Source organism: Acomys minous (assembly GCF_964271855.1).
Source record: "Acomys minous genome assembly, chromosome: 12".
Classification (NCBI taxonomy): Eukaryota; Metazoa; Chordata; class Mammalia; order Rodentia; family Muridae; genus Acomys; species Acomys minous.
Window position 1 is genome coordinate 66,481,905 of NC_140493.1, and position 25,656 is coordinate 66,507,560.

At 49.8% G+C, this 25,656-nt stretch overlaps 1 protein-coding gene across 2 annotated transcripts in view; it reads left to right on the forward strand.

The window, feature by feature from the left end:
• The first annotated feature begins 1,306 nt into the window (after positions 1-1,306).
• The window catches only part of TRPV1 (transient receptor potential cation channel subfamily V member 1), a 38,178-nt gene continuing 13,828 nt past the window's right edge, over positions 1,307-25,656 (forward strand). Inside the window, exons 1-10 of one of the 2 annotated variants that reach the window (XM_084749850.1) lie at positions 1,307-1,620; positions 14,677-14,996; positions 15,709-15,875; positions 15,957-16,109; positions 16,561-16,701; positions 16,808-17,106; positions 18,008-18,187; positions 21,087-21,245; positions 22,876-22,971; positions 24,707-24,777. In XM_084749850.1, coding sequence (XP_084605976.1) covers positions 14,710-14,996; positions 15,709-15,875; positions 15,957-16,109; positions 16,561-16,701; positions 16,808-17,106; positions 18,008-18,187; positions 21,087-21,245; positions 22,876-22,971; positions 24,707-24,777 — 1,553 coding nt within the window. In that variant the 5' untranslated portion in view covers positions 1,307-1,620; positions 14,677-14,709. Of the gene's footprint in view, positions 1,621-14,676; positions 14,997-15,708; positions 15,876-15,956; positions 16,115-16,560; positions 16,702-16,807; positions 17,107-18,007; positions 18,188-21,086; positions 21,246-22,875; positions 22,972-24,706; positions 24,778-25,656 lie in introns of those variants that run through there. The other variant, XM_084749851.1, reaches the window with a different exon arrangement.

The window sequence follows — 25,656 nt, forward strand, 5'->3', positions numbered from 1 at the left end:
ACACACAGACACATACACACACAGATACACAGACTCATACACACACAGACAACACAGAGACACATACACACACAGACATAGACACATACACACAGAGACACATACACAGACACATACACACACAGATACACAGACTCATACACACACAGAGAGACACATACACACACACAGAGAGACACGCACACAGATACACACACAGACACACAGACACACAGACACAGACATAACCCCCCCACCACAACCACCACCACCAGAGTCTGTTTTGTGTTGGTCAACAACTCCTGAGCATCAGGCCTCCCTTGGAGTGTGGTTGATATACCCTGGATAAAAATGATTTTCCCTCCTCTAACAGATACCAATTGCAAGTAGCTTTTTGATTAGGGGTGGGACTTTGTGACCACTCCCCCCTTCTCTGCTCTAGGACCGTGTCTGGCTTGAATTTGCTCAGGTCTTGTTCGTGCTATCACGCCCTTTGTGAGTTCAAACACTGTTTCCTTAGAGTCACCCACTACTTCTGGTTCTTACAGATTTTCTGCCTCCTCTTCCCCATAGTTCCCTGAGCCTCAAGGGATGAGGTTTAGTGAAGATATTCCACTTAGGGCTGAGTGCGCCAATGTCTCTCACTGTCTGCACACTGTCCGGTTGTGGGTCTCTGTGTGGCCATCAGCTTCTCTGAGGAGGGCTGAGTGATGCGTTGATCTGGGTTGTAGCTGACTGTGGTGGCTGTGGGGGGTCCCTGGTAGAGAGTGGTTTTACAGGTTGTTGGGATGTCATGAAGGAACGGAGGTGGCTGAGAGGAGAAGCTGTGCGGGTGTGTGTGTGTGTGTGTGTGTGTGTGTGTGTGTGTGTGTGGTGGGGGTAGGGGCAGGGGAGGAGGGCGCAGCAGGGAAGAATTAGAGGCACCCTGGGTCCGCATGAGGAGGCTGAGTCCCAAAGGGATGAAGGAAGACAGAGACCAGTCTCTGTAGAACTCAAGGGAGAAGGGTCAGGACAGGCGCATGCATTCACATTAAAGTGTTGACATATCCAGGGTGCGACACTTGGTCGGCAGTAACTTGGTCAGAGGGCAGACGAGAAGACGCCCCCAGGAGTTGTGGTGAGACATGTTGGCCAAACTGTGAAGGGTATAGTCTCCTGAAGTCAGTGGAGTTTATCGGGCAGGGCTTCCTGGGCTGGAGTACGGCCGATGGGGTTGGTGGTGTGGACACTGGATGGAGGGTAGCTCCTACTGTAGGCAGCAGCCTCAGGACAGAATGTAAAATGGCCTGGAGAGAGCTGGGCAGCTTGGCCCCACACAAGGCAGAGTGGTGAACTCCAGCCCATCCTTGCACTGCAGCACGCCCCTCTTGGCCCGTGACTGCAGCTACATACTGATTGTGTGGCTTTCGTGTTTTCTGTTTTGTCATTTTTTTTCTTTCCCAAGTAGAACAGAAACCTCAGGAGGCAGGTCCCTGGGCTCTCTGCTCTCTTCACTTCCACCCTAAGCTGCCCGTTGCTCATACTTGGAATGGTCTAGCAAAGCGGAATCCTGCATGTGTCTATGGCCCTGCCTAAAGGTCATGTGCCTGCTGCAGCAGCAAGGATACCATCTCCCAGTCAGTGCTATGGACCCTGCCTGATGTGAGTGAGTCTGTGTATGATTGTCATTCACTCTGCTCCCGGCGGGCAGAGGCTTTTTGTTCACCCTGTTGTACCACTGCGAGATTCTCAAAGCATGTGGCAAGGGTCCACTTGACCTCTGTCTCAGCCATGGGCTGTTTGTTTGTTTGTTTTTAATGCTAAGGGGCAGGACCAGATGATGGACTACCTCATGATCACTTCACACAAGGTCTTTTTTGTTTATTGACACAGGAAGACGCACTAATAAAATACCTATCTTAAAAAAAAAATCAACTCAGCATATTTTTTAATTCCTAAGATATGAACAATTGAAAGAGGCTTAATAAAAATGTCTTAGGAATAAATAATCTGGAGCACATTAAGCATACATTAAAACATAAAAATCCATTCCAACCTAAGGAGGGAAAAGAACCAGAAGGCAGGAAATGCATCAGGGCAAGTCTTTGGCAGCAAGATAGTGTCAGTACAGAGATGCTTGCTGAACTGACTCACGAAACATTAAGCAAATCTCTTTTCCCCTTCATTATGAAGCAATTAGTCACAACCTCAGGCTAATGGCCGGACACAGCTCAGCAGTCAGCAGCTGTGCTTCTGAGAACATTAATTCCTCTGGCCTGCCTTGGGTCCCGGAGCTCAATGACCACCAGCTCATTAGCCCCAGCACAAAGAAGTAGCAGCACAGGTACAGCTCCCAGCTCAGCTCCTGCAGCTGTGTTGAGCTCAGAGCAGCCTCTTTGGTGCCAATCCACTTTCTGCCCCCACACAACCCTCTAGGCGCCTTTGTCCTTGTTCCCTGCCACTGCCCTGGGACAGCCCTGGAGAGCAGGGTCCAGTCTTCTGTGTTGACTATGGGTACCTTGTTTCTCCATCCAGCCCAGATGGTCAGTCCCTTCTGTTCCTGGAGGATGCTGACCCTTTTCTCTCTTCTAAACTTGCCCTCTTAGACTCACGCAACACAGGCAGACCGCAGAAGGGAAGGTGGTTTTCATCCAGGTTTGTCGTCTGTCGCCTGGATTGGGGGCCCCTTGAAGCCTTTTTAAAATCTGGGAAGGGAAACAGAAAAGTCAGTAAGTTGAGTCCCAGGTGAGACTTAGGGAGCTCAGGTCAGCCAGGTACCGCTTACCCCGCTCCCTGGGGTTGGGACTGGCCCCGGTCACCCCTCCCTTCCTTTAAGGGAAGGCCTTTTAACTTTTTCCACCTTTAGTATCTTTTCACCTGAGAAATAATTTACCTGACTAAATGTATATAGGCATATAGTATAGGTATACAGACCAGATGTTTGTCAATAATATAAAGAAATTTATTTTAGGGTCAGGCGTGGAGGTGCACACCTTTCATCCAGCACTCAGGAGGCAGAGGCAGGTGAGTTTGAGGCCAGCCTGCTCTACAGAGTGAGTTCCAGGAAAGCCAGCCTATTTATAGAGACTGTCTCAAAACAAACAAACAAACAAACAAGAAATTTATTTTAAAACAATTATTTGTTATACATATACATAATTTTCACCCTTTATTAACTCGAAGCTGAATACTAATGAGGTGAATGAGTTTGTCTAACAAAATCCACCCGAACACACTGATTTAACACATGCTAAAGATGTTGGGAAAATACTAAAAGTCTTTGTTTTCTATAATTCCACCATTATATTTTTATTTTTGTCTTTTGAGCATTGGCTTCTGAGCCATGGAGGTACACGCAGTTCACTGCTGAGCCATCTCTCTGTACCACTTGAGGTACACGCAGTCGACCACTGAGCCATCTCTCTCTCTGCACTGCTTGAGGGACACGCAGTTCAAAGCAAACCTGCCTTGTGTTCAGAACTAAGGCTGTAGTGAAGTTGTGCCATGTGATATTCACACACCGGTGTTGCCAGAAACACCTCAGACACATTGTGTACTTGATGTTGAATTAAGTTTGGAGCCTTTGAGCTCCACAGCATGTTCCAGGTGAGCCAGGGCTACATAGGCAGATCCTACTTAAAAAAACAACAAATAGAAATCCTAGAGAAACTCAAGCAGAGAAAAGCAATTCAGTTTCTACAGCCAGGATCAAGATCTCATCTTAAATCAGTGTGGTCCCCGGCAGCACTCAGAGAAAACGGTAGCCCTGGATGACCTCAGTGGCCTTTCGTGTCTTTCACGCCTGGTTTTGCCTAGTCACTTGTCAGTGTGTCTTTCAACTGTTCTCCAGTGTTGGCTCTTTCCACATCAGTTAGTCAGAGTTTAGTAAAAAGCCTGTCCCTAGAAGTCATCGTGAAAACTTGTTTGACTTCTGGGGATTTCAGTGGGCACCTTGTCACACAGATCCAAGAACACTGTGTTTCAGGTTATGACTCAGAAAACCTTACTGATTGTCGTGATGCCAAAATGTGAGATTAGTCCTTGTCACCCGTGCTCAGCACAAATGGCAGTCAGGAAAAGTCACAGGAAACCACAGTCCATGCCTGCTGCTTCCGGCAAGGCACAGTGCAGGTTCACAGTGATGGTGAGCACAAGGGCTCCTATTGCCCCAGGCCATTAGAAATCTCAGAAGCAAGTCCCGAAAACAAGAAGTACAATCTCAACCTAGCATCAGGAAGCTCCAGAGAGACCATGCAGCCATTGCTGTGCTTGGGCACATCACGTAGCCTGGCTGTATGACAGGGACAGAGTCATACCCAGTGGGCTAGAGAGATGGCTGAGTCAGGAACAGCACTTGCTATTGGAGCATAAGGACTTGAGTTCAAATTCCCAACACCCTATAAAAAGTCAGGCATGGCTGCACGTGCCTGTAACCCCACTGTTGGGGTGGCAGGGAGACAGACACAGGGAGATCCTGGGGGCTGACTGGCCAGCCAGTCAGGTAGATGCTTCTAACCTCAGTGTAGACTGAAGCAGAGCGTGAAAGAGAGAAGACACCTGATATCCTGCTCTGGGTCCTGCAAACGCATGCACCCTCCCCCCCTACACACTCACACCCCCACAAACACCTACACACGCACACCCCCACACACTATACTTAGTTCATGAAAGCTTTTGTGAGAATCCAATGGAACAATATGTATATACCAACCTGGAACGTTCTTTTTTTTTTTTTTCCCGGAGACAAGGTTTCTCTGTGTAGCCTTGGCTGTCCTGGACTAACTTTGTAGACCAGGCTGGCCTCGAACTTACAGCAATCCGCCTGCCTCTGCCTCCCGAGTGCTGGGATTAACCTGAAACATTTTATAAGTGCTCCTGACCATTGCTGTTGTTGCCACTGGAACCACAGGGCCACCTGTCACAGGAAGTATACAGGCTGAATTTTCTGAAGGAGTTAGCATGTGATCAGTTTAGACGGGGCCCTTGACAGGGAAGGGCCATGGAGGTAAGACCGAATGGCAGAATCGTGATATCTGCAGTTCTTAGCTGGCACCTGAAGACTGCTAAGTAGGTGGACAAGATGGATGGTGCAGGTGGCTTGGGCAGAAGGAGAGCAGAGGAAGAGTGAGGACATGGGCGAGGGTAGCTGGAAAGCTGCCTCCTGCCCCGTGATGATAGCAGATGGGTCCCAGTGGAAGACGAGATGGGTGGGTTATGGGCTAAAGACACAGAGCTGAAGGCTGGGGTGTCTTTCAGCAGTGTGGACCCCTGGGTGGCTGACTGGTGCTCAGGAAGCAGGGGTGAGGAGGCACTTGGGGCCTTCCAGCTGACAGAAAGGGACTGGCACATACAAGGAGGGAGGGGTGGGAGGCCTAGAAGTTGAACACAGACAGAGAGGCTGAGAAGGAGGGGCTGAGGACGAGAAAGAACATCAGATTAGAGGACTGGAAGAGAGTCCTTTTACAGTCAGTCGGGGGAGGCGTAATTTGGACAGAGCACGAGACAAGCTGAGAGGAGGTTTTCTGTCCCCACCTACAGACTCAGGGAGGAGAGGAACCCTGTGTCTGCAGGGACATTGACAAGAAGGGGCAGCCGTGGAGACAGAGAAGCAGCTGCTGGGGACTAAGGTTTGGGGTGCTGTCTAGGGAAGATAGAGCTTCAGTGGGGGAGGTGAGAGAGCTCTGCAGAGATGTTGTGGTGATGTCAATAACGCGAATGAACCCGAAGGAAGGGCACCCACCACTGCGCCCTTGAAATGGTTAGGATGTTAAAGTTTTGGCTCTCCATATCTTACCACAATTTAAAAATGAGAGTAAGCCCTTGGAATCGTATTAATTGGAGCTAAAATGGTTTGCGGAACAGAGTTGTGTGATGAGGGATGGTTTGCTAAGCATGGCTCTCAAGCCCAGACTAGTCACATGACCTGCATACCTGGCTAATACCTTAGTGCCACAGGTTTCTCCTCTGCAACTTAAGTATGACAGTTTTTGGCCAGCCCCTGGCCAGGGTAGTTGCAGGGCTTGGAAGGTGGGTGTGGGGAAGCCTTGGATGGCAGATCTGTAGGGTGCCTGGGAGTCACTGTGTTCTGATGCCTCCCTCCACTCTGGGCCAGCTTATGTACTACTCCAGGGGGGGCTATTGTGGCTGCTCTGCTCAGGCCATCTGAGCTATGGCTTATTATTATTATTTTTTAAAATATATTTTATTAATTTATTCATATTACATCTCAACTGTTATCCCATCCCATGTATCCTCCCATTCCTCCCTCCCTCCCATTTTCTCCTTACTCCCCTCCCCTATGACTGTGACTGAGGGGGATTTCCTCCCCCTGTATATGATTATAGGCTATCAAGTCTCTTCTTGGTAGCCTGCTATCCTTCCTCTGAGTGCCACCAGGCCTCCCCATCCAGGGGACGTGGTCTTATTTGAATGAAAGAAAGAAATGGAAAGGAAAGGACCTGGCTGCTCTTAGGCATGGTAGAGGAGAGAGTCTATTGTAAATAAAGGGAGAGCATAGCCACCCTGAGCCATGTGGGCAGTGGGGGCGGGGGAGAGAAAGGAGAGAGGAGAGAGGGAACCAGGTATGGTAGTTAGGAGGCCAAAGGTACAATAAGGGGTGGGTGTCCAAAATATCTGGATTATATAGGGAAAAGCCTCTGCGGAAAAAGGCAGCCCGCACCTGGTTTGGAGAGTTCTGGGTAGAGGGCTGGGTATGCTAGCCACATCCTGTAAGGGACTGAGGGGTGTTGGGAAAACCTAGAGGCCGGACACACTTTGATATGTTAAATAGGCACCTCAGTGTCTCTGGTTTGTCAGGGATGGGATAGGTGGGGTGGGGTGGGGGGGTCGAACTGTCTCATAATTTACACCCCTCCGGTTTCCTAGAGGCAGCTACTTCTGCAGGACATTTGTGTGTGCAGCCTGCATGTCCTACTGTGTGCGATGGATGAACCTGCCTCCTGGCTGTTAGGATGGCACTAAGGGAAGTGAGGAACTGACACACTTAATGTTTAAAAAAAAGTATTGTGTTCTTTTATTCACTAAAGAACCCTAGTTGAGTAAGGCTCTGTCCTGGAAGGTGTAGAGACCCCCAAACTTTATCTCTACCCTGGGTTTGAGTACACAGGAACCCAGAGGCCCAAAGGAAGCAGAGAAAAGAGAGGTGAGTTGGGGGTCCCATTTCTATTCACTTTGAAAACATGGCAGATTTAGGACACTGGGCTTTGCCTCTCTGGCTGTGACAGTGATTTGGGGAAGGTGCTCCCCAGACTGTGACATAAAGGAGATGGTTTGGAAATTCAAGGTGCTCTTATCCTGAGAGCCAAGGCATGGCTCAGACTGGAAGGGGCTGCCGGCGGGCGGCTAAGTGCATCTCGGCCCTGGCATGGCTGGAGGCGGGGCAACGGCTGTGGTTTCTGAAAAAGGGCAAAAATGATGGGAAAAGCTTTGGGATCCTCTGGGAATCGGAGCCGTGGCAACAGCAGCTGCTGCCCTTGGTTGCTGGAAATGTTTCCTTGAGTGTCAGAGTATGCCCAGAGCCCACCTCTGCTGTGCATCCAGGGAGGGGTGAGGACCCTCACAGAGACAGGAAGGCCGCTCTTACCACACACCAGCCCGGCTCTCCCACAAAGAACAGCTCCGAGGTACTGGCTTCATTTGGGGTGTGCCTGTAGGTAAGTTCCTCTCACTGCCACTGTCCAGCTGTGTGTGGTTCTGTGGGGTTCTGTGGGCCTCAGTTACCCTATCTGAAAACTGGGTAGTGCAGTGGCTGCCTCAGGGGTTGCTTGGAGGCAGAAGCAACAGGGCCTAAGTGCTTAACTGGGCTGGGTTTGTAAGCAGTGGGTCCCTGAAAAAGATGACTGTTAGTATTGGAGCTGCTGCAGCAGGAATGAGGAAACTGCAGCTGCTGTAGAGGCCGGAGGTTTGTGTACAGCTGGTAGCTTTCAGTGTGTAGGCTTTGCTGTGCAGGGAGGTGCAGGACTAGGGTGGGGCAGCCTGGGTTCCTGTTCTGACTCTTGTCTGTTGTTAGCAGAGCCCCTCTGTCCTTCATTTTCCTGGTGTAGCAAGCCGGAAATCCCGCTCACTTCTCTGTCTTTGTTGGGCTGATACTTGGGTCTGGTAGAACTGGGTGCAATGTGGCTGACTCCGCTTTCCAGTGTCTCAGAATCACAGGCAGCCGGAGGGAGATGCTCTCAAGATTCTAATGGGAGGGAGGTTTTGGGCACAGAGGCAAGCAGGAGAAGCACACTCCGGATGTCCCCACGATCTAGAGAGAAAGGAGGGATACCTTCCCCTGCAAAGCCAGACTGAATACCACCCAAGGAAAGGCAGATCCAGAGTTAAGGTGGGTCTGGTGGGCAGGTTTTCAAGACAGCCCTTGAGTGTGTAGGGGCCATGGCCCTGGCATAAACCAGAACCTTCACCTTCACCAGAAAACCAACAGGTGTTTGCCTAAAACACAGTCGGATTCCCTGGATCACTGCACCACCTACTTGTGTGACAGGGACATCATGTGGGGCTCATGTCCATGGCATACTATGGCGGTCTCTCTTGCCACTGTTTCCTTCTCTTCCATTCCAGATGCCCCCTCCACTCCTTCCCCGTACCGTCACCGAAATCGTCTCATCCTTAAACTTGGAGAAGCTTGGTTTTCAATGGGGAGTTGGATGTAGAATGTGGGTCACTTCCCGGTTTCCTGGCTTAGTTTGATTTGGCTCAGCCCAAGGAAACAGCAGAGACCCAACCAATAATGTCACTGTCACTGGAAAGTTCATGGAGGGTCCTGCTGGTAGCTTCTCTCTTGTCGGGCTGTGAACAGCAGCTGGCCAGGATTGCTCTACTCTTGTTTGTAGCCAGCATTATCTAAGTGGCAACTACGGACATCCAGGGCGCACAAGGCAGGGCGGGGTGGGGTGGGGTGGGTGGGTACCATGTGTACCTTATCTGTACTTTGCTTAGGGTCTGGCGTATTTTAGGATGATGCCTGCTTGACCAGGAGGGTGTTGTATGTTTGGAGCTTATACTTGGTCCCAGGAGTAGGAGTGCCTGGTCTGATCAGCCTCCAGGCCTTGCTGTGGAGGTTAGGACCATGTTAACATGTGGGCAGTACTTCCAAAGAGGTAGCAAAATGCCAGAGATGCTCTCAATCTAATCTAGATTCCTCCTGGTCACTGTGTGGCATCTCTCTGGGCTTCAGCTTCCACATCTGCAAGAGATTTACCTCTTAGAGAGGTGAGGACTACGTAAAAATAGATGTGTGCTTGTGTTGTACACAGCACGTGCTCAAACCTGCTGGCCAATCTTAGTCTCATTTGCCTCCTGTTTTAGTTTTAGTTGATTTTTACTGTGCTTGGAGTGGAACCCAGGGCTTCATGTGTACTCATGTGTTCTATGACCGAATCACACGCCCAGCCCTGCTGAGCTTTTAAAAATCACTACAACTCCCCAGACTATACATAGTCCTGGGCAGGAAGCTGAAAGGGCTTCCTGTTGCTTGTCTAATTCCGGTCCCATTCTATTCCTTGGCCTTCAAGGCCAACAGCTTCTGGTCCTACAGTTCCTGTTGCCTGTCTGACCTGCAGCACAGTATAGATGATGGAGCTGAGTGATGGGCTGAGCAAACGAGGAGTGGTGAGGAGGGGGCTTTCTGTTCTGGGAGCACTCTCTGCTGCAGCGGCCCAGGATTGGACAACCCCAGGTGCTCCTGAGAGCACACCGATAGGGGAAGCAGTTGTGCTCTGCCAGTCACAGGCTGGGACTGGTCAGGCCTCCTCATTTTCTTTTTGGTGACTCTGAACATTCGTCCACAGCAGATTCATGGGCCTAGCCATGCACTCAGGGGTTGTGCTGCCTGAATTTTCCCTTGAAAACGAAGGACTCAAGAGACGTGCCCCAACTCTGTCAGTGGCCGCTTTCCAGAAGGCAGACACAGCTGGAATGTTCATTTCCCTGTGAACTGAGAAGGAAGAGACTCAGTGTCTGATCACTCTTATTTCTCTCACAGAGTCCAACACAACCTTTCCTTTTCTAAAAATATGTTTTAAAGTTTATTCTTGCTGGGTGTGGTGGCTCATGTCTTTAGTCCCAGCACTTGAGAAGGCAGAGGCAAGTGGATCTCTGTGAGTTTGAAGCCAGCCTGGTCTACAAAGTGAGTCCAGGATAGCCAGGGTTCTATTACACAGAGAAAAAAACAAAACAAAACAAACCAACCAACCAAACAAAAAAAACCAAACTAAACCAAACAAAAACACCCAAAAAAGCTCCCTTCCAAAAGTTTTCTCTGAGAATGTTATACATGGATACACTGTATTTTAATCCACCCCTGTGCCACCCTCTCAATTTCATTTTTCACTCCTCCTCTTCCTCTTCTTTCCTCTTCCTCTTCCTCCTCCTCCTCCTCTTCTTCCTCTTCTTCTTCTTCTTCTTCTTCTTCTTCTTCTTCTTCTTCTTCTTCTTCTTCTTCTTCTTCTTCTTCTTCTTCTTCTTCCTAGTGTGCACAGGAGTGGGATCATCCATTGGAGTGCAGGCAATCTGCCAGGGGCCACGCTTCTGAAGAAAACTGACTTTCCTCCCCCCAGTCGTCACCAACTTCCAATAACTCATCGGTAGGGATGGGTCCCCTCGACTCCTCCCTTCACTGAAGTGTGGATCGGATGGGTCTTGTACAGGAAACTATAGCTGCAGTGGGTCCTCCAACATAGCAGCCTGGTCATGTCCACAGACATTGTTTCCCATGGTCCTCCTGGACCTCAGGCTCTTACCTGAAGGCTTTCTGCTTTTTCTTCCGTGATGCTCCCTGAGCCTTGATGGGAAGCGATGCAACATGGCTTTTTAATGCAAAGTTTCTGCTGGGCAGGGGTCACAGGGCCTGGGAGGAAGCAAGCAGGTGTACAGAGATAGTTGGACAACAAGGTAGACTGTGCTAAAAGAGATATCAGGATGGATAGGCAGGAGCCTGGTCTCTGTGAAGGTTCAGGAATGAGAGGCCTTGATGAGGTAAGTATACTAGTGTTGGATTTTAAGGGGAGGGAACATTTGAGAGGTGAGGAGATTTGGAAGAGAGGAGGAGAAGAAAACACTCCAAGTGTGTGGCTTTTCTCTTCCCTGGGGGGCTATTGGCCACCGCCCACGAAGGTATGAGGAGCAGAAGGCAAGGCACAGGCCTCAGAAGACGGTAAGGAACCACTTCAGGGAGATAGATCTTATTATTTGGGAAGAACAAAGGCTATATAGTCCTTGAGGAGGGGGTGGGGGGCTCCCAGGATAGGTGCACATAATTGGTTGGAATTAGGCACTTCAAGGATGCTTAATTTGCATATGGCAGCACACTCCTATCATAAGAACAGGACACAGTACCTAATTATCCTATAGGCTCAGGGAGGGAGAGCTAGCAGGGAATTGTGTCAAAGGCCATATGTCAAATGTGGTTAGGGGCATCTATGCCTAAAGACGCTCTCCAGATGAGAGTAGGAGGCCCTGCTGGGGGAAGGAGTCCTCCATCTAGTGCCAAGCTCAGAATGGCTGTCTATACTGGGAAGACTAAAACCTCAAACAGCAGGGTCCTGCCAACATCTCCCATCCCGCATTTTATTTTATAACAGAGAAGTGTCATCATGAGCTTTAAGAAACCTCTCATTTATAGCAGAAGGATCTAGGGTCTGGTAACATACTGTGGCCTGACTGGTGGTAATTTTATCAATGGAGGTAATCTGTTGCCATAGGAATTGTATGAGGCAAGGGGCAAGCATCAAAATAAAACATAACATAATTAGAGGGCTAATAAGGGGTAGGAGCTAGGAAAACAAGGGGTTATTGAACCAACTTAATTGTTCAGTGGGTTGAAATATATTAAATATGCAGTTTTTGAGGGTATTATCATTGGTTTTAAAAACACTTGATACGTTTACATAAAGGTAACATTCTTTTCCCAATACCATGACAGGCCCCATGCTTAGCAGTTATTAAGCCTAGTGTTCCTTTGTTTTAGAGCATAGCCCTGGCAAGAGAGTTCATCTGTACTGGAGGGGCTCAGGGCTGACAGCTGTAGATGCCATCATCTGGTCGAGTTTGTTTTGGAGGTCTGGCCAGGTGGAGCATCTGAGCGAAGGCTGATGGCATGATCCCAGCAGACTCAGGGGTGGCAGGTCCAGGGAGGGATATCTCTAGTCTCTGTCTGATTTGTAGTAGTTTTTTCTTACCCATAGAGATAGACCTGTGAAATGAGGACAAGGGAGTGCAAGCTGACGGGGGCGGCGTGGGGTTGCCTAAGAAAGGAGGAAACGCCCAAGTAAGCTGGTAACAGTGTGATGGGCAACACATCAGTGGTCCATTGGTTTAGGCCTAGAAGAGAGTGTAGGGTGCACATTTGGTTGAAAAGGGAATATCTGACAGGTGAGAACCAGTGAGATTTTTTTTTTTAGTGGTCCCAGGGTATAGAAGGGTGGTATTAACTGGTACTGCTGTCAGCAAAGGTGTATTGCTGGATGCAGAAGAGACAGAAGTGTTAGGATGGGTAGTGGAGGGAAGGAAGTCAGCAGCGTGTTGGATGTCACTGTTCTTTGTTGGCATTAGTTTGGAAGTACGGGTAGCACTGCAGAAAACAGGGGGCAGGTGTTGGAGGGATCTCAGCCCTGGGCCGGCAACATTTATCATTTATTCCATCTGCTTAAAATAACTGAGGCACAAAAGACCATGTTAGTTATGTGACCTGTGTAAGAAGATTTTTTTTTGTATGTCTTGGTAACCTTTTCGAAATTGACTGTACAAGGCACAGAAGCGTTAGAAATTAAGTCCCTGGAGTTACTCCTGCTTTCATGAAGGAAATAGATCAGTTTGGAGGTTGTTAACTAGTAGGATCTTTTTGGTCTTATTTGTTTTACCTGTAAAACAATATTATGGTGAGTTAGCACAGGCTTAGCTCCTGGTACAAGCTCTGGAGAGATAAGGAGACATTAGTGTTAAGGACAGCCATAGAATGCCAGAGAAGGCTTGATATGTGATTTTATTTAGAAACAGCCTAACTGTAAAGTACTAAGGTGTCTCTCCTTTTTGTTAAAGAGTAAGCTTTATTATTATTTAAGGTTATTGATTATGAATTTGTACTCTTTAATTGTAGGCTTTTTTTTTTTTTGGTTTTTCGAGACAAGGTTTCTCTGTGTAGCTTTGGCTGTCCTGGACTTGCTTTGTAGACCAGGCTGGCCTCGAACTCACAGAGATTCGCCTGCCTCTGCCTCCTGAGTGCTGGGATTAAAGGCGTGCACCACCACACCCGGCTTAATTGTAGTCTTTTACGAGATTAGGATTTTAGGTTTTATCGCTGTTATATTTGAGGGCAACTGAGTCATTTTTGGGGAAGTTTCCCATGCAGTGTCCAATCTCTCCACATTTAAAACATTTTGAATTAGGCTGTGTTGCAGCTGCAAAGGCTTGGGCCAGGGAGGAGGCCTGATAAGGGGTGGTCCCGATATCATGGGTAGCTACAACCCATTTGTCACAGTGTTCATGTTTTAGTCCCTGGCATGTTTGCCTGTGCTCTGGGGTCATTTCTTCCCAGATAAGATTGCTTAGGGACATTGCTTTTGCAGTAGGGTCTGCTATCTTTCTCTCTAACCTGGCTTGTATCTTAGTATAAAATCTGGGAGGGTCTGGTTAGGTTTTTTTTTTTTTTCTTGTGGAGAGGGGAGTCAGACAGTCCCAGGCCTGGAGTGTACATGAGTGGACCTGGTCTAAGCCTATCAGGGAGTAAAGCCTGCTGAATTCCTGTGGAGAAGTTACCCTGGTCAAACAGTTGGTCGCAGGTCCAGTTTATCAATTAAGCAGGGGGCTGTTGTCCTTGCTGTGATCCTACCTGTTGATTATGTATTTCAGTTTTCCTATTCTGAACAAGTGGAGGCACCATGGGGGCAAAAACCCCTGATCCTGGAGAGACCTGGGCACCAGGGAGTGGGATGGCCAGGCCATGGAGGGGGAGCATGGGAGACAGGATGGAAACAAGTGTCAGCACTCTCTTAAGTGGACCGCACCCACTTGAGGAGCTGGCTTATCTCTAGAGACTCAGGTTTAGAACTGCTGTCAGCTCCACAGCAAATGATGCAGCAAAGTCTAGGCTGGGAGGCTTGGAATATATTAATCTCACAAAAGTGACCCAAGGCATGAATAGATGCTGCACATGTGTTTGCACACACACCAATCCCTTCCGGACACAATTGCTGCAGCTGTGCGGAAGGACAACGGCAAGTGTGGCCAACGGCAGCCGGTCCAGGAGTTTATGCAGCACACATCGGGGCAACACCCTCCTCTGTGAACACTGATGGGGTGGCTCTTTGGGGCTTGGCCGTCCTCACTGGCCTTACTACCAACTCCCTTCATGTTGCTTCTCTCCTCTTATATGGGGAGGCAGGAAGAGCAGACCAGGCAGGTGGGGCCCAGAGAATCTCAGGGACGGGAGGCTTCTGACCTCATCACCAGAGCTCGCTGGCTCTGAGGTGGGGAGCTCGGCCACTGTGACCACAGGGCCTGCTGAGCACTGCGGATCTGTTTCCCCGGGGGGGGGGGGCTGCTGAGATGGGAGGCGCAGCCTTGAAAGCTTTAGTTCTACTAGGTAGTACTGATTGGGCTTTCGTGGTGTCCTGCTTCAGCCTTGACAAGGAGATTGGGGAGGGGATGAAAACTTGTGATCCCCAAGATGGGCACAGACCTCATCTTTGTGGCTACCCGCAGGTTGCACACTGGGCCACAGAGGATCTGGAAAGGATGAAGAAACGGGACAGCTTAGAGTCAGGTGAATCTGAGTGCTCACCCCAAGAGAGCTCCTGCCTGGACCCTCCAGACAGAGACCCTAACTCCAAGCCACCTCCAGCCAAGCCCCACATCTTCACTACCAAAAGTCGCACCCGACTTTTTGGGAAGGGTGACTCGGAGGAGGCTTCCCCTATGGATTGCCCTTGTGAGGAAGGCAGCCTGGCCTCCTGCCCTATCATCACGGTCAGCTCTGTCGTCACCATCCAGAGGCCTGGGGATGGACCTGCTTCCTGTGTCAGGTAAGTCTGGAGCTCTTCCCGTCCAAGACCCAAGTGGTTCTGCCAGTGGCAGTCCTGGCCATGGGGTAACATCACAACGTGCTCTTGCTCCTGGGCTAAATGTCACAGAGCTGGGGATGTGGGGATGTGGGGATGTGGGGATCTGGGGAGCCTTCAGAGATGGTTGGCCCACACTCTTGTGACCTCACTGACACACAGTCACAGATGCTGGCGTGAGTGTATATACCGATCCTAGCTTCTAGCATATGCTAGGTCCCCAGGCCTGGAATGCTCACCAGCCCCAGATGCTTAGACTTCTCGTTCAAGGTTAGGATCTTGTGGGCTAAGAAGACAAACAGCTCAGATGAGGAGCCTACCTCTGAGGCAGGGCAGGGTGTCACACAGAGTGGATTCTGGGTAGCATGAAGTTGTCTTTTCGTTTAGCAGGGGCCAAGCCAGCCCTGCCTACCTCCTCCAGGCTCCTGTCTCCTGAGCCCCAGAGGGACGGCAGGGGGGCTGGGTAGAAGAAGAGGTGACAGTAGCAAAGACTTTTCCCATGCTGCCTACAGACAGGTCAGGGGATGGGGAGAGGTGTACCCAGGGTCCCCATTACAGTGACATTTGTTTCCTAAACTGGCTGGTTTGCCTTGGGGTTTAGCCATATTCCTTGAAAAAGCCCCAAAGGTTATAGGGGAGAGCTGGGCTTGAGATGACGGTGTGTTGTATTTCCCAGACAGTCATCCCAGGACTCTGTCTCCAGCGGTGCTGAGAAGCCGCCCAGGCTCTATGATCGTAGGAGCATCTTCGAGGCTGTGGCTCAGAGTAACTGCCAGGAGCTGGAGAGCCTGCTGGCCTTCCTGCAGAAGAGCAAGAAGCGCCTGACTGACAGCGAGTTCAAAGGTGGTCCTGCGAGGGCTGCCTTTTCGGGAGGGGGCCTTTGGCAATATGGCTTGGTTTTGACCTTCCGCCTCTGCCCTTCAGACCCAGAGACGGGAAAGACCTGTCTGCTAAAGGCCATGCTCAATCTGCACAACGGGCAGAACGACACCATTGCTCTGCTCCTGGACATCGCCCGGCAGACGGACAGCCTGAAGCAGTTCGTAAACGCCAGCTACACAGATAGCTACTACAAGGGTGAGGTGGGGGCGGGCTGGGCCAGCTGCAACGTAGCCCTGAGGGGATTGCCCACTCCCTGTCACTGGGTGGCTTTCCGCCATGGTTCTGATCCCTCCCCTTTCTCATCTGCAGTCTTCTCCTGCCATCCTGGGATCTCTGCTGCCCTCCTGCCCTCCTGCCCCTTGCTGTCACATCCTGTGCCTTCCTCCTTTCCTCTTCCCCCCTCCTCCCTTCTCCTGCCTCCTCTCCTTTGCAGCTTGGTTTTTCTGTTCTGTTCTGTTCCTGTTTCAAGACTTTCCTGGCTTCATTTGTGGGATGCTGACCTCCGATAGTGAGGGGTTGTGTAGGCATTTTCTGTGTGCTTCTTCCAGAAGCAGTCGCTACCTGCCTAGGGCTCTTCCCTGGATGCATCTCTCTGGGCCCCCACAGGCTGCAATCACGGGGCCAACAGCGGGCATCCCCTCTGCAGGTCAGACAGCACTGCATATTGCTATTGAAAGGCGGAACATGGCACTGGTGACCCTCTTGGTGGAGAATGGAGCAGACGTCCAGGCTGCCGCTAACGGGGACTTCTTCAAGAAAACCAAGGGGAGGCCTGGCTTCTACTTTGGTAGGGAGGCCATATGGCAGACGTGAGGGAGCTGGAGGGCCCAGTCATCTGGGGACTGGCCAGTCTCATTCCTGAGGCTCCACTGGGGATCCTGTGTTGGCTGCAGGTGAGCTGCCCTTGTCTCTGGCTGCGTGCACCAACCAGTTGGCCATTGTGAAGTTCCTGCTCCAGAACTCCTGGCAGCCAGCAGATATCAGTGCCGGGGATTCCGTGGGCAACACGGTGCTGCACGCTCTGGTGGAGGTGGCCGATAACACAGCCGACAACACCAAGTTCGTGACAAACATGTACAATGAGATCCTGATCCTGGGGGCCAAACTCCACCCTACGCTGAAGCTGGAAGAAATCACCAACAAGAAGGGGCTCACACCGCTGGCTCTGGCTGCTAGCACTGGGAAGATTGGGGTAGGGTGGGGGCTTTGTTACCTCAGGCAAGGAGGCTGGATAGAGAGGACTGTGTGTGCAGGACTCTAATTCTGCCAGCTAATGGGGCTGTTAATGTGAGCCACAGGAGCTGTGAGCAGAGACTAGGAAGGTTAGACGGCAGTTTCTAATTTCCAACTTTGTCACCGGGACACAAGGTGTGTGTGTGTCTAGCCTAGGTTGAGAGAAAAAAAAAAGGCTATTGGCACTTTACCAGGGTGAGCAAGATTTTTGGAATGACAGGGAGGCCCTAAGGGGGAATTTGTAGTAGATAAGTCTCCAGGCAAATCAGGGTCCTATGGATGATGTCAGGTCAGGCTGATGCTGTGCTTGGGTTGCTCAAATTGCAGGGGAGGAGCTTTCTCAAGCAGAGATACTGAGAGCTGGCCCTGCCCATCACGGAAGCCCTGTAGGACTCTGTCCATGGCTTTCCTTGCATTTCTTGGATTTTACACCCCCGCCCGTGCCCCCACGCTGTGTATGTGTTTTACTCTGTAGCTCAGGCTGGCATGTAATTTACTAGGCTGGTCTCAAGGTTGCAGCAATCCTCCTTCTGAGAGCTGGGATTACAGGCATGAACCACCACGGTTGGCTTGTTCCTTAGATTTTTGATGATTTCTTTCTGTCTTGACATTTTCTAGAAGGGTTCACCATTGTCCTTCACAGAAGGACTGTAAATCTTGGGGTCCTGGTGTAATGCCCTTGGTGTGGGAGGTCAGAAGGGGAGCTGGCCAGTAGATCTTGATAGTGGGGAAATTGCTGGGACTTGGGCTGTCCGTCTGATGGAGCTGAGAAGCTGAGCGCGTTTACTGGAGCTCAGAGCCCGCATGGGGAAGCAGTCCATGGCCTGGGCTGGCCTGATGTGCTCTCTTACGTGCTCCAGGTATTGGCCTACATTCTGCAGAGGGAGATCCACGAGCCTGAGTGCCGACACCTGTCCAGGAAGTTCACTGAGTGGGCCTACGGGCCTGTGCACTCGTCACTGTACGACCTGTCCTGCATCGACACCTGTGAGAAGAACTCAGTTCTGGAGGCGATCGCCTACAGCAGCAGCGAGACCCCCGTGAGTGGCCAGGCCTAGGACAAGACGTAGCCAGCCGCCCACCCTGCCCTTGCTCAGGCTCCATCTGGCCTCTCACGTGAACGCTGCTGTGTCCCCCCACCACCACAGGACAGGGACATGTCCTGTGTCCCTGTTCCCTCCCTATTCCCATTGTATTTTCCTTAGCAGACAAAGGCAGTTGTTAGCTCATAAAAATGAGACCATTTCAGAAGTACAGCATAAGGACTCTTTTGTACCATGTAAAAGGAAGCTCTCTTTTATACCATGTGTGTAAACAGGATCATGCTCTATACACCGTAGCATAAGCAGGGTTTCCCCTCGTTGGAGTGTTACATTAACACACAGACAACGCTATTGCCCAGCATTCAGTCCCACAGGACAGTCAGGCTCTTTGAAATTGCCCATCACATAGCAGACCACTCACACCAGCCTGAGAATTTTTCAGTGTATTATGCCCACTGTTGTTGTTGTTGTTGTTCTTCTTCCTCCTCCTCCTCCTCTTTTCTTTCTTTCTTTCTTTCTTTCTTTCTTTCTTTCTTTCTTTCTTTCTTTCTTTTTTTGGGATGGGGTTTGCTTTGCAGGCCAGGTAGGCCCTGGACTCCTGACCCTCCCCCTTCCAAAGTGCTAGGACAATAAGTCCTGGGCCACCCCCACGTCCCCCCTCCTCCCCTCCCCCCCAGGCCCCTCATTCCCCCCTCCCCACAGTGAAGAGGAGCATTGTGATGCATTTACTGGCCTTTGTAATTCTTTGGTGGGTCTCCACTGCTGGCTTCCTCTGGTTTATGACTCTCTGGAGTTCTGAATGAGTCAATCTTTTCTCTATTGCTCGCTCACTCGCAGTGCATTTCCCTCCTTGTCTGTTTCTTGCCTTTTAATTTCACATACAATACCCTTTACTTATAAAAGGTTTTCATTTTGATAGGGCCAAGCTGCCTGGACTTTTTTCCTTTTTTTTTTTTTTAATGGCTTCTGGGTCGTACGCCATGCTGTGAAGCCTGTTCCTTATAGCTACAGGGCGGCCCTTCTGTGATCTCTCTCCACTCTTTTGTAGGGATATCGTTTTGGCTACTTCATTTGGAGTTTACTTTTGTGTGCCAAGGATGGCATTTTATTTAATATTTTTGGTTCTTACTGAGCAGCCTGTCCTGCCTTCACTGGGTGAAATGCCACTTCATCCATCCTCTCTTCCTAAGTGATAACTCCAAGCTCCATAAGTGGACTTGGGGGCTGAAGTCTCTGCTGGAGGCAGTGAGGGCTGCCACAGTGCCTCACTGGATGAAGTTGTTATTTATAGGTCCGGAGTCCAAGGAAGGCGAGGCCTGGCCTATTTTGCCCTGTCAATCCCACCTGGGCTGCCAAGTTGAGTCTGGCTTCTGAGTTCTCAGAGGGGTGGTGTGAATAGGGAATGGCCTCACCACACACTGAGGAATTTAACCCGAAGGAGAGAACACCACCAACAATTCATGTCCCCAGTGTTTTCTGGGGGTCGGAGTGTGGGCTGCTCGTGGGGACATTCAGCTTGAGCTGGTACATGGGTGGAAGGCAGAGATGACCATTTGACTTCAAATTACAGTCATCTCTGCAGTTAACATCTCTTTAGAGGCTTTTGATGGAATGGGGGGAACTTCCCGTCCCCCAAAGTATTCAAGGAATCACACAATAGGGACTCTCTGGTAGAGCTCAAGCTTGGGCTGGGTTTGGACTCCAGTGCTGGAGAGAGGGTTGGACAAAGCTGCCGCAGGCTCACCTCATCTGTTATACATGTTAGGCCCTGTGAGCCTCCAAGCCTTTGGATATGAGATTTTGGCCTAAAGCATACTTTAAATGACAGTCTCTCTCTTCTCTCTCCCTCTTTTGCTCTCTGTCAGTCTATCTGTCTGTCTGTCTCTCTCTGTCTCTTGTCTCTCTGTCTCTGTCTCTCTGTCTCTGTCTTTCTCTAAAAAATGTAGGCATTCTTTCTTTTTGTTATTTTGTTACAATGCTGGAGTGCTGGGACTCAAACATGAGGCCTTGCCTATCCTAGGCAAGCACTGTGCCACTGTTTGGCACCGTTCCCCCTGTGGGTCCCTCACATATCACGCATAAGTAATTGCCACCTCTGCCTGACCCAGGGCTGCAAACACGAGAAATAAAAAGATGTAGAAGCAAGCCCCAAGCTCCCTAGAACCATCTTCTTGTCTGCAAGTGAAGAGAGCTAGTTGCTAGAGAGAACTATAGATTAGAGTGTTGGGAAATACGGACGTCTTTAAGTGAGCACTGAGGTCGGTGGTTCTCAATCATTCCTTTTTTTCTTTTTAAAGATTTATTTATTTATTTATTATGTATACAGAGCCTATTAGGTCACGTTATAGATGGTTGTGAACCACCATGTGGTTGCTGGGAATCGAACTCAGAACCTCTGGAAAAGCAGTCAGTGCTCTTAAACTACTTAAGCCATCTCTCCAGCCCCCTCAATCTTTCTAATATTGCAACTTTTTAATACAGCTCCCAAACCATAGTTTTTTTTTTTTTTGCTACTTCATAGTTGTAATTTTGCTACTGTTATGAGTTGTAATGTTAAGTACACTGTGTTTTCTGATGGTTTAGGTGACCCTTGTAAAAGCATCGTTTAACCCTCAGGTTAAGAACTGCTGATTTAGGGCACGCCCGGTTTCTTACCCGCCCCTGTACTCATGGGGACTGAAGCTAAGAGAGTGGGTCACTGAAGGAGCCACAGCAGAGCTGGGACCAACCCAAGGCCCAGACCACTGGTGGCTCTTGATTGCTTGGCAAGCGGAGGGGACAGACATTCTTCCTTGACTGTGTAGGCACCACAGGCGGGAGGAGCACCACAGGCTGGGGTGGCTATCCAGGCAGTTGCTGGTACAGGAGTGAGCCTCCCTTCTCTCTGTTCTCATAGAACCGCCACGACATGCTTCTGGTGGAACCCTTGAACCGACTGCTGCAGGACAAGTGGGACAGATTTGTCAAGCGTACCTTCTACTTCAACTTCTTTGTCTACTGCTTGTACATGACCGTCTTCACCACAGCTGCCTACTATCGGCCCGTGGAAGGCTTGGTGCGGCCAGCAGCATGGGCCCTGTTTGGGGGTTGGGGTTGAGGTGGGGCACTCCCCTAAGGTGCTATAGGCTCTAGGCCCGGAACATCCCTGGGGCCCACTTCCTAGCTCACTGAGAGGTGGAAAGGCTGCTTGGAAAGCCTGGCTTCCTCGGCCTCAATTTCTCTCTTGCAGGCTGTCCCATGCCTAGACTTTGTCTTTTCAGTCTGTGGTCCTGGGAGGTTGAGCATGTGAGCCCTGACTATCGGGACGCAGGCCCAAGGAGGCAGCTGCCCCTGGGCTGGGTGTCTGCAGACCATGGGGTGATGCAAGGCTCAGTTCCATTGCTTCCTGCTGGCCTGCACTATTCGGTTCACCTGCTTGTTACAAAAAAAATCTTGCTCCCTATACCTGTGCTGGGTAACTTCTGTAGCTCAGCTAAGGGAGAGACTCTTTAGCCTCCTCGGAGCTATGGACTTCATTGTGTTTCTGAATCAAGCCTTTCTCGTCTATTGCCCTGAGCACTAATTTCCCACCATATACCTAGAGAATTTTGCCTGTAAATTTAGCTTAAAAGTTAGAGTTCTGTGTATGAAAGGTATTTAGTGACTTCATTTTAAAAGACAAGAAAATGGTTATGGATGTAACTCAATGGCACAGTGCTTGCCTAGGATGGGCAAGGCCTCATGTTTGAGTCCCAGCACGCTAGCACTGTAACAAAATAACAAAAAGAATGAATGCCTACATTTTTTAGAGAAAGACAGAGAGAGAGAGAGACAGAGAGAGAGAGAGACAGAGAGAGAGACAGAGACAGACAGAGACAGAGACAGACAGAGACAGAGACAGACAGACAGACAGAGAGCAAGAGAGGGAGAGAGAAGAGAGAAAGAAGAGACAGAGGGTTGGGGAGAGAGGAGAAATATGCTAATAAGTAAGATAAGTGACTAAGTAGTGCTTGTAAAACACCAATGGCCGCTAAGCATGAGGGCTGTAAACACGGGTGTGTGGAGGACAGTCCCCTCTTGCCCCATCCATGGGGAACTTTGACCTTACTTGCTAGTAGAGCAGCTGGGCACCACAAGCTGTGGGAAGAACGGGATTCCCAGCGCTCTAGATCTGTGGGAGCACCTCCACCTACCCTGTCACCTGCCGCCATCCGCTCAGAGCCCTGGGCAGGACATTGCTTGGGAGACAGCACAGCACTGGAAGGATCCTCTGATCCTGAGACTAGGGGAAGCAGGTCTTACGGAGGGACCTTCTTGCAGGTGTCCCATGAGAACTCATTTGTCTTTGAGCCTCTCTCTTTAAATCATTATTGTTGTTGTCTATGCATGCACAAGCTCGCAAGCGCATGCATTGGTGCCATAGTGCACATGTAGAGACTGGAATTGGAAGGAAAAAAACCCAGATATTAGGAGTCAGCCCTGTCCTTTCACAATGGGTTCTGGGGACCAAAACCAGTTCTCAGGCTCGTGCGGAGGAGCAGGCTGTGGAGTCATCTTGCCAGGCCTCTATTTCTCTCTCTTAATGGAGGCTTGGCTTCTAGGCAGGAGCCAAGTCTTAATCGTGAGGCTTGGTATCTGGTGGCACCTGGTGAATGTTTGATGCATGATTGAGTGAATTGGGCAGCCAGCTTCCCTGTGCCTCACAGCCCCCCTATAAGCTGAGGAACACCGTCGGGGACTATTTCCGAGTCACTGGAGAGATCCTGTCTGTGTTGGGAGGAGTCTACTTCTTCTTCCGAGGGGTAAGCATTCCTTCACAAACTGCCGGTTTCTACTATTGCTGACAAAAGCCAAGAGAGCTACGGGCGAAGCTGAGAATCCTTCTGGTGTTCGTGGCTGGGTTTTGGGGACCACCCTGCGTATTCCTAAGGGCACGTGGTAATCAAACAACACAGGGCAGGTCTGCACCACGACGTTTCACGGCTGTTCTTGTGAAGAGGTCTTTTCTTTGACTGCCTGGCCAACAAGCCCCAAGGGTCCTTCTACCCAGCACTAATCTAACAGCTGTATAATGCTGTTGCCCCTGGCTTTTGACCCATGGATACTGGCCATCTTGCTGGCACAGAAAGCACTTTCCTGACTGTAGCATCTCCTCAGGCCCTGGGACCTTTCCTTTGAACATGGGGCCTGCTTTTAGAATTGCATGTCAACTTCTCTGCAAAAAGTAGAACCTGGGAAATACATGGTTTATGCTTTTTAGTTTCACTCTCCTTGAGTGACACTCAGGAGGGGAGAGGACTCAGGTCCATGGAAAGAGATCTGAATTCAGAATTTGAAATCGTTATGATTATTTTTTTGACACGAGGTTTCTCTATGTAACCTAGTCTGCCTTGAATTCTTGCTCTTCTTGCTTTAACTTTGGGACGACAGGTGTGTACCAGTACACCTGGTTACAGCATTGTGATTTTTGTTTGTTTGTTTGTTTTTCTTTTTCGAGACAGGGTTTCTTTGGGTAGCCTCTGCTGTCCTAGACTCACTTTGTAGAGCAGGCTTCCCTCGAACTCACAGCGATTCTCCTGCCTCTGCCTCTCGAGTTCTGGGATTCAAGCATGTACCACCATGCCTGGTATTTGACCACTGTGATCTTAACCTCTAAACTTCTTGGTTTAAGCCATATTTTTTTTTTTTTTTAGTGATTTACTATCTTAGTTACTTTTCCATTGCTGTGATGAGACACCACGAACAAAGTGACTTACAGAAAAAAAAAAAAAGAGTTTATTTGGCCTTATGGTTTCAGAGGGTTAGAATCCATGATGGAGGAATGGAGGTTGCAGGTGGCAGGCAGCCATGACACACCTCCTCCAACAAGACCACACTTCTTAACCCTTCCCAGACAGGTCCACCAACTGGGGACAAAGCATTCAAACATATGAGCCTGCGAGGCCGACTGTCACACTTATAAATCCTTATAAATCACTGGACTTTGTCTTCATGGAAACACTGTCTTTTCATAGTTGTAACTTATGCTATCAAAGAAAGTATAAAGCCCCAGCAGCAAGTGGACACCTCTTAGCAAACAGCAGGATAATGGGGTGGGGGGGCGGAGAAAGTATGTGTAGGTATTTTGGTGAAAGGTTGATCTGGCTAGTTAGTTCAGTTGTGGCTACATAAAGGATTTTTACTGTGACGTTATGCTCATTTATAGAAAAGGAAGGTGGTGGTGGGAGAACAAATGCCAAGAAAAGATGCTTCTCAACGCTGTCATAGGATCACAGCAGTGGATAGAATTTTGGTGATCTTTTTCTTCCTGAATTGCCTTCTAGATCCACTGGTGGCTGCAGTAAGACTTGTTAAAGCTCTCCATGAGTCACAGAACGTCAGTCACTCACCACATTAGGCCAGATTACTACTGCTCCATTCTTTATTCTCTCTGCTGGAGTGCACTCCAGTGTTCCAGTGTTGTGACACTTTGAAAGCGTGCCACGTTCAGTCACGTCTAACACTTCCCAGAAACTTACTCTGCCTGTTTGCTTGCAGATTCAGTATTTCCTACAGAGGCGGCCGTCCCTCAGGAGTTTGTTTGTGGACAGCTACAGTGAGACACTTTTGTAAGTGATGCTTTGTGCTCTGTTTGACCTCCTGGGGTAACTGAAGTTAGTTCCCTCTCGTTCTCTCACCTATGTTTGAACAGCCACATAGTAGGGCCTCAGGAGGCATGGTGAAGCAATGGTGGGAGGCACTCAACCCATATTCATCAGATGAATATCAGCTGTTGTTTACTCTGCCAGCTAAGTACCAGGTGCTGGGGTTGACGGACTGTGTCACAGGTCACATGATTTACAGCTGCAGTTAGGTGTTCCTTTCTTTATGTCGTGTGTGTATCCCTCTTCCATTCCCTGGGTCAACAATGGGAGATGGAGGTTCTTGCTTTCAAGAATTTCTGGTCCTTAAGGCAGAGTTTTTCATCCCAGCTGCACAGACATCTTGGAATAGATAATTCACAGTTGGTGGGAACGGGGTTATCCTGTGCACAGGGGGTTTAGCAGCCTCCGTGGCCTCAACCCACTAGATGCCAGTAGCTTTCCCCTATCTTCCAGGCTTGACTACACCTGCAGACAGATACAGACAAAGGTCCTCTTGTAGGTGTGGGTGGCTGGGGCAGTGGGGGTGGGGTGGCTCCTGTTTGAGAGCCGTTGACTTTAGAGGAGATGGATAAGCAAAGGCACAGGTGTTGCAGAGAGCCTCTGCTCACAGGGAAGCAAAGGCACAGGTGTCGCAGAGAGCCTCGGCTCACAGGGAAGCAAAGGCACAGGTGTTGCAGAGAGCCTCTGCTCACAGGGACAGCTGGAACCCGCACAGCTCATCCTGCACAGAGGGCTTCCAACCTCGGCCCTCCTGGGATCTTGCCTTAAACTCTCTTCTGATGCTCAGCGTTTCCTCAGTCCTGGGGCTTCTCTTTCTCATTTCTGGTGTGACCAAGGATCTGA